This window comes from Acomys minous, assembly GCF_964271855.1.
Source record: "Acomys minous genome assembly, chromosome: 1".
In the NCBI taxonomy this organism is placed as follows: Eukaryota; Metazoa; Chordata; class Mammalia; order Rodentia; family Muridae; genus Acomys; species Acomys minous.
The window spans coordinates 54,558,589-54,566,956 of NC_140483.1; the positions used below are offsets into that span (position 1 = coordinate 54,558,589).

General features: G+C 53.3%; 1 protein-coding gene across 1 annotated transcript; it reads left to right on the top strand.

The window, feature by feature from the left end:
- Positions 1 to 1,426: 1,426 nt before the first annotated feature.
- Positions 1,427 to 7,433, top strand: ELF3 (E74 like ETS transcription factor 3). The gene is made up of 9 exons (XM_084793591.1): positions 1,427 to 1,583; positions 2,083 to 2,253; positions 2,631 to 2,852; positions 2,993 to 3,091; positions 3,274 to 3,396; positions 3,537 to 3,626; positions 3,816 to 3,932; positions 4,788 to 4,983; positions 5,609 to 7,433. The coding sequence occupies exons 2-9, from the start codon at positions 2,091 to 2,093 to the stop codon at positions 5,721 to 5,723; spliced, it is 1,125 nt and encodes a 374-aa protein (XP_084649717.1). The 5' UTR covers positions 1,427 to 1,583; positions 2,083 to 2,090; the 3' UTR covers positions 5,724 to 7,433.
- Positions 7,434 to 8,368: the final 935 nt, after the last annotated feature.

Here is an 8,368-nt window from a genome sequence, read left to right on the forward strand (position 1 = left end):
GTGTGTGTGTGTGTGTACACTTGCGCATGAAGATCAGAGGACCACATGGCAAGAGTCAGTTCTTTCCCTTTATGATGTATGGGACACAGGTTGTCAAATTTAGCAGCAGGCACCCTTACTGAGCTCTCTTTGCAGCCCTACGTTGTTTATTAAATTTTGTTGTATGAAAATTGCTGTGTTAAAAGGGTTCTGGTGCTGGCCTGGGTGGTTTACACCTTTAACCCCATCCCTAGGGCCTATCTCTTGAGTTTGAGGCCAGCCTGGTCTGTGTAGAGAGACACTGTCTCAAAAACAGACCGACAAAGTGTTCTGGGAATATAGCCCATTTGTAGAGTGCTTACCCAGGATGCTCTGGGTTCAATTTTCAACACCTCTTTTTTGTTTTTGTTGTTTTTGTTTTTGTTTGTTTCAAGACAAGGTTTCTCTGTGTACCCCTGACTGTCCTGGAACTCACTCACTCTATAGACCTGGCTGCCCTTGAGCTCACAGAGATCAGCCTGCCTTGGCCTCCTGAGTGCTGGGATTAAAGACCTATGCGACCACGTCGGCGTTTTGTTTTTGTTTTTTTTTTTACTTTTTAAATACCGGGTAAACAGTAAATTAGCAGAAACAATGCTATTTTTGTTTGTAAGGACGCAAGTGTTGAGCTTTTGACCACTAGAGGGCAGCAGGCAGTTACTGATGAACTGGGCGGAGAAAAGGACCACTAGAGGACCAGACTGAAGAGGATAAACTTTACCTGTGTGAACTCCAGCACCTCCGGCCGACCCCAGGCTGGGAGAGCGCTGCAGGCACCAGGGAAGACTTTTGAAGTAGCGCCCGATCTTTTCTGCTAGGGTGGACTCCAGACAGGCAAAGAGCCACCAAATGGGCTCTGTGGTTGGCTAGACTGGCAGACCCAAACCACCACTGGACCGTGAATGTTGCCCAGTGTATTGCCTAGACGCTTTCAGCACCCCAGTTTCTGGGTGTTGTGGAGAAAATCCCTTACCCTTTGTAACTTTTACTAGGTCCTTTTGTCCCCAGATCTCTAGGCAGTTAGATGAGGCAGTCCTGCCCCAGCCATCAGATCCCTTACCTTGCTTTCCCCTCCCTAGTCCAGCCCTGGCCTGGCCCCCAGCAAGAATTTCCCGGGCCAGAGGGCAGCCTAAAGCACAGATGCCCACCCCAGCAATGTTCCCGCCACCTGCCCAGTCCAGTATCCAGGGCCCAACCCCAGAGGGTGCGGAATGGCAGACTCTGACAATCATTAAACCAGCCAGGCCTGATTTCCCAGCACCGCCTGCTAGGATCTGGGCCAAGTGGCACGGAATATGCAAATCACCTGGGACCCGGAGCCCAGTCTGAAGGCCAGGAAATCCCCGCCATCCAATGAGCCACCAGCTCAGGTTACAACTGGGGACGCACACCGTAGACCTGGCGGGGAGGAGCTCCTGCACGGCTGTATTTAGAGCGGGTGGGGGGAGCGCTCCGGCCACACTCCTGCTACCTGGTTGAGCCTTCGGCTGTCCGCCTAGCTTTCTACCCTTCCTGTGGCCTCAGAAGCCTGCTTACCTGCCTGCCACACCGAACCCTGACAATCGGTAGGGTCACATTCCCTAACTCTGGCCGCGGGAACCGTGCAGTGGATTTACAGTCCTTGGAGCTTTCTTAACTGGAGTCTTAGGGCTGTAGGGGTGTTCCAGAACTGCTCAGAGACCAGATCAGTGTCTTGGAGGAACAGGGTGGCTTCTTTGGTTCAAGGGCCCAGGTGATCTGTGGAGGGAGACCCTGAGGAATTTGTCATGTGGTTCCAGCTTGCCGCCTTGAGATTATTTTTATTTTTTGGAGCGGAATTTCCCAATTTGGCGCAGACTGGTCTGGCGCTACTAGGCTCAAGAGATCATCAGCCTCAGCTTCCCCAAGTAGCTGGTTCTTGGGGGGTGGGGGTGGGGGGGGCTGGGGAGGGGCTTTTGAAGGGAGAATGTCTACAGCAACAACCGAACTTCCTGCCTCTTGCCTGTTGCTGCCTAGGCTTGGCCAGACAGAGTAACGGACTTGTGCCTTGACTTGCACCCTCACCACCTTGTCTCCTTTTTCCAGGGGGCCTCATGGCTGCCACCTGTGAGATCAGCAACGTTTTTAGTAACTACTTCAACGCCATGTACAGTTCAGAAGACCCCACTTTGGCTCCTCCTGCTCCTCCGACTACCTTTGGTGCTGAAGACTTGGTGTTGACCCTGAACAACCCGCAGATGTCTCTGGAAGGTCCAGGTGAGCGCTGTGTACTGGGGTATCTTTCTTTATAGACAGAACACCGATCTAAGAGACTTTTAGATAAACGGGCAGCGAGGAAGATTTCCAAGGGAATCCCAGGGCTAGGGGCGGGGGAGAAATTATTGAGCAGTGCTTATACACGCTAGATGATGACCCTGAGAAGACTGTAGTGGCTGAGGTGAAGGGACCGTAGGGACTGTGACAGATTGAGCGAGGCACTGAAACCAGTGGTGTAGTGAATTGTGACGATTACCCATTCCCCCCCATCGCCGCCCCCCCCCCCCCGTGAGTTGGGTAGGACCTCAGACAAGATCCCAAAGGCACATCAGAAGTGGGGGCCTGCACTGACCCTCTGACTGTACCCCACCTTGCAGAGAAGGCAAGCTGGTCTAGGGAGCAGCCCCAGTTCTGGTCAAAGACCCAGGTCCTGGACTGGATCAGCTACCAAGTGGAGAGGAACAAATATGACGCCAGTTCCATTGACTTCTCCCGCTGCGACATGGATGGGGCCACCCTCTGCAACTGTGCCCTTGAGGAGCTTCGACTAGTCTTTGGGCCTCTGGGAGATCACCTCCATGCCCAGCTTCGGGACCTCAGTAAGTCCGGGCCAGGGCAGCCACCGGGGAGGGTGGGCCTTAGTTAGGACTTATAGCTCCCGGCTAGAGCTCACCCGCCAGCCAGCCAGCGAGCCTCTGCCGGAAAGGGGCGGTCGGTAACCCCTCCCTGTCTCTGCTAGCCTCCAGCTCGTCTGATGAACTCAGTTGGATCATCGAGCTGTTGGAGAAGGATGGCGGCATGGCCTTCCAAGAGGGCCTGGGAGACTCGGGGGCCTATGGTGAGAACCCATTTTCTCTCTTTTCCCAATTGATCTTGTCCCATCTGCGACCCTTCCAAAATGCTAGAGATATACTCTCCAGACTTAGGGGGAAAAATTCCATAGTTTTCTGGCCCCTGGGTTGTCTTACCTGCCCTTGCCTCTCCTCTGGGCCTCTCTAAGCTCCAACCTCTGTTTTCCAGATCAAGGAGGCCCTTTCGCCCAGGAGTTGTTTGATGACGGCCGCCAGGCCAGCCCCTACTTCTACGGCAGTAGCTATGGCCCTAGAGCGCCCTCCCCTGGTAGCTCTGATGTCTCCATTGCCGGTAAGAGTGCCGGCTTTGCCTCAGTTTCCCTTCTCTGAATGCCTCAGAGGGCATCTAGTTCCTAGAAGGAGGACTTGAAATCTGCAGGCGGTAGCTGGGTGGGCTGGGCCTGGCATTCAAGTTGTGTCCTCCACCCCTAGGGACGGCTACTCCCCAGAGCTCCCACTCCTCTGACTCCGGTGGAAGTGACGTGGACCTGGACCTCACTGAAAGCAAGGTCTTCCCTAGAGGTGAGTTGACGGCTGCTTTGGGGGGCGGGCGGGAGGCGGGGGGGGGGGGGGGGGCGGGTCCCGTTCCACAGTGTCCACTCACTCTCCGTCCTCCTCTCTGCTCTCCTGCCGCGGTTTCCGTGACGAGGCTCCCCATTGATACGCTGCCCTCACCTCGCCTTCTCTTGACCTCCCAACCCCTTCCCATAGGTGGCTTTCCTGACTATAAGAAGGGGGAACCCAAGCATGGGAAGAGGAAGCGGGGGCGTCCCCGAAAGCTGAGCAAAGAGTACTGGGACTGCCTGGAGGGCAAAAAGAGCAAGCACGGTACGTTCTGGGGGGTTGATGGGCCCTGTGGCCAGAGGGACACTCGCTAGTCCTTAGGCCTCCTCGGGGCCTCTCACGGCCGCTGGAATTTCTTTGATCGCCTTTGTGAACAGTTTGGTGGGGGGGGGGGGGCTCCATGCTTGGACTTAAGAGAAGAAGGGAAACTGAGGATCCTAGGGGGAGGCCCATGGAGAGAGTCCAAGGGGTACACACCCACTCCCGAACTTTCTGTGTGTTTGGCCTGTCTTCCCTGATGGATCTTTCTGGTGATGAGAAGGCAGCTGGTGGATGCCCCCAGGCCAGTAGGCTGGGATGGCAGGGACTCCAGGCACAGCCTGCTGAAGGAGCCTCAGGCTTTGTGTGTTCCAGCTGCTCGGAACCACCTGGAGGTCACCCCAAAGGTCTCGCTTGCTGCCTCTTTCACACACACAAACGCCTGCACGTATGCACTCATGGCCTGCTTTCCTTCTTATCCTGAGGGGATTGTTTGGTGTTCCCTCCCCTCCACCCCCTCCCCCCCAGGAAGCTGTTTCTTAGTCCTCAGGGCTATAGCCAGCTCTCTGACCCCATGTGCTGCCTAGTTCTCACCAACACTGGTTCCCCATTGATCCGTGAGCCCCTCACCAAGTAGTGTGTCTCTGTCTTTGTCCACTTTAGTCAGATCTTCTATCTTTATCCGTTGGTGAATTGCGTGCCGTGTGCCACTATAGTGATCACCGAGAGGACGTTGCCCGGGAATTCTAGAAGAGCAATCATGTGCTATGGCCCCTAGCATTGTTGGATTAGGCAAGGCCGGATGGCCTGGAGGAGAGGGGGCCCCCCAGACCGATAACCGAGAAAATTCTTCCCTCGTAGCCCCGAGAGGTACACACCTGTGGGAGTTCATCCGGGACATCCTCATCCACCCTGAGCTCAACGAAGGCCTCATGAAGTGGGAGAACCGGCATGAGGGTGTATTCAAGTTTCTTCGTTCAGAGGCTGTGGCCCAACTATGGGGCCAAAAGAAAAAGAACAGCAACATGACCTATGAGAAACTGAGCCGGGCCATGAGGTGAGCTGACGGCTGGCACCCCCATCCTACGGGGATGGACCAGAACCCACAGAGCTGCCCCAGGGAACCTCTGTTCACACTCTCCCGGCTGCCACTTAAGTGTCATGGCACAGGTGTGAGGCCCATATGGAGAGGATAAGAGCAGTGCTGGCCTGAGTGGTTGGTTGGTTGGTCACGCCGATCATGAAGGAAGCGCTAGGCAGCCATAGTGAGCCTACTTGGCTTCAGTAACACACTTCTGTGTGTTCTGCAGGCTTGTTGTAAAAAAAGACTCTTGGTGATAGAAAGGGCAGCAAGTTGCAGGTCACCTCCCTTGTCTCTGGGCCACAGTTTCTTCCTGTGTGCCACAAGGGTGGACTAGCTCAGCATCACTAATGTCCCCCTCCCCCGCCATCCCTCTCCTTATGTTCACGTGCCTTCTCGTAAAAAGCCTCAGGACGTAGCCAGAAGGCACAGGGACATTACTGCCGAGAAGCAGGTGCTCTGGCCTGTGATTACAGACCAATTGTGGCAACAGCAGGTGGGATGAAGGATGCTCAGACAGTGTGGGGCAGGCTCAGCACAGTGTAGCTGGCAGCCAGTGGGCTTCCTGCCTGCACCTCTGACCACCTTCTTCCCCACCCAGGTACTACTACAAACGGGAGATCCTGGAACGGGTGGATGGCCGGAGGCTCGTCTACAAGTTTGGCAAGAACTCCAGTGGCTGGAAGGAAGAAGAGATTGTGCAGAGCCGGGATTAAGGGTCAGGACCCAGAACCTGACTCAGACATGAACTGAAGCCCTCCTGGAGGGAATGGCGGGCCAGGCCGGGAGGCCCCCCTTGTTGAGGACGTGTCCCCCTCGTTGTTGCTGTAGAGAGGAGAACCCGTTGGGTGTGTTGTCAGCAGTATCCTGAAGTGCAGCCTTTGGCCTCTCCTCAGCCTCTTGGAATTACAAGCCCCGGGGTTTGAAGCGACTTGTTCGCTGACTCTACAGCTGTGAGCCCAGCTCCTCCCAGTCCCCAGCATTTGCCTGCAGAAGAGATCCACGTGCAGATGCCTGTGCTCAGCCAAAGAGGCTGGGGAGACTGCGGGAGGAGACTACAGGACAGGGCTGTGTCCTCCAGAACTTCTTCCTAAACTGGCCTTCCACCTCCCTGCTCAGGGTCGGAGCATCCCTAATTTATGTGCTATAAATATTCCAGGTGTACATAGAGAGCTATTTTTTCTAAAGCATTTCCCCTCCCTGCTCTTCACTGAGTGCTGGTGACCTGGCTGATTGTTCTAAGGCCCCTAACTGGACCAGTGGAAAGTGGGGTGATGCCAGACCCGCCTCAAGATGGGGCTCCTGGATCCCTTTTCCTGTGATGGAGGCAGAGGCCTCCAATAAAGTGCCTTCTGGGCTTTTTTTTTTCTAACCTTGGTCTGAGCTATCTGTGTATTGAAATTTGGGGTTATGGGTTGGATAAGACATGGAGATTGTAGGAAAAGGGGATAAACGTGCAGAAAGATGTATTGGGGGCTAGGTATGGACTTCTGTAGCTGGAGGGTTGGCTGGAGGCTAAGAAGAGAGCAAAGAGAATGGGTGAGGCAGCTAACAACTGAGGAGGCACTCAAGACTTCATACAAGCAAGGACATGGCCTCAGAAACAGGACCAGGGCTCCCCTGTTGCCACCAACCATGTGCTCAGTGACCTTGGCCCAACTCCCATCTTCTTCAGGAACGTTTCCTCTTGTACAACAAGAGTTTGGATCTGGTGTCCTCCAAGTCTAGAATTGCAAGTCCAGCCTTGTGAATAGATGCTTTTGCATTCTAGCCAACTTGGCTGCATGCTAAAGATCTGTAATCTGAATCCTAGCTCTGTGACTGACATGAAAGCACAGATAGGATCTTGTAAAGTGAAAAAAGCAAAACAAAATGGAGGTGAGTGCTTGGTGAGGAGGAATGGGAGCTGATCACTTGTTGACAGCCAAGTCTTTAGCCAGGCTAAGCTCCACTTGGCTTCATTTCATCCTCCCAGTGTAGATGCAAAGAGTGGGAGTTCATGGGTTCTAGGCTCCGCCCTTTGTCCTGTGCTTGTGAGCATCTCTGGCCTGGTTTTTGCTTATTCTTATTTGGAGACAGGATTTCCAAATATAGACCAAACTGGCCCTAAGCTTAGAGATCCCAAGATCTGTCTGCAGCTGGCCTCCCCATCCACCACCCCTGAGTGCTGGAATGAAAGGCGTGCAGCACACCACCTGGATCTCTCTCTAAGTTATATAGTTTTGTTTGGTTTTGTTTTTTCAAGACCGGGTTTCTCTCTGTAGCCTTGGCTGTCCTGGACTCACTTTGTAGACCAGGCTGGCCTCAAACTCATGGAGAGCCACCTACCTCTGCCTACCAGAGTATTGGGATTACAGGCATGCACCAACCACCATGCCTGGCTAGAATTTTCTTTAATATATCAATAAAGAAAATGTTTTATTGTGGGCTTTTTTTTTCTTGTTTGTTTTGGTTTTTCGAGACCATAATAGCTCTAGCTGTCCTGAAACTCACTCTGTAGACCAGGCTGGCCTCGAACTCACAGATCCTCCTACCTCTGCCTCCCAAGTGCTAGGACTAAAGGCATGCACCACTACTGCCTGGCCTGTTTTGCTTTGTTTAGTTTTGTTTGAGACAGGGTTTCTCTGTGTAGCCTTGGCTGTGCTGGACTTGCTTTGTAGACCAGAGAGTCACCTGCCTCTGCCTCCTGAGTGCTGGGACTACTATTGTGTATTTTCAAAAAGAGAGCATTTTTATTGAAATGTTAAAAGAAAAAATTATGTGCAAAAAAAAATTATGTGCTAAAAAGTTGAGTTCCTAAACCAGGTGATGATGGCACATCCCTTTAATCCCAGCACTCAAGAGGTGGACCTTTGAGTTGCAGGACAGCCAAAGCTACACAGATAAACCCTGTCTCCACAACTAAAAAAAAAAAAAGGCCCTAATTCCTTCTCTTCAGAGCTTCTGCCACATGGCTTGTCTCTGGTGCTGGGATCTGAAGTGTTCTCAGAGCCCTAGCCATGCTGTTGTCTGTCCACATGAAGTGTGTCCTCACACACATAAAGTAAAGTGTTGGACTGTAGGGCAGGACTGTTCACTTGCTTGTAATTCCAGCCCTTGGGGAACAGAAGCTAGAGGCTTGCTGTGAGTTGGTTCGCTTGCTTGGTGTGGCTTGGTTCTTCCAGACAGGGCATCTCTGTGTAGCCTTGGCTGTCTTGGCATTCCCTCTGTAGACCAGGCTGGGCTCAAACTCACAGCGATCAGCCTGCCTCTGCCTCCTGAGGGCTGGCGTTAAAGGTGTGTGTGCCACCACTGCCCTACCCGCTGTGAGTTTTAAAGCCAGCTAGGTTTCCATAAAGTCCCAGGCCAACCAGACCCTATC

What these genes read in the sequence shown, in the direction of transcription:
- ELF3 (XM_084793591.1), top strand. Translation starts at nt 2,091, where the DNA reads ATGGCTGCCACCTGTGAGATCAGCAACGTTTTTAGTAACTACTTCAAC. An exon ending in CTCTGATGTCTCCATTGCCG is followed by an intron (nt 3,397 to 3,536) that starts GTAAGAGTGCCG and finishes CTCCACCCCTAG; the next exon opens with GGACGGCTACTCCCCAGAGC. An exon ending in GGGCAAAAAGAGCAAGCACG is followed by an intron (nt 3,933 to 4,787) that starts GTACGTTCTGGG and finishes CTTCCCTCGTAG; the next exon opens with CCCCGAGAGGTACACACCTG.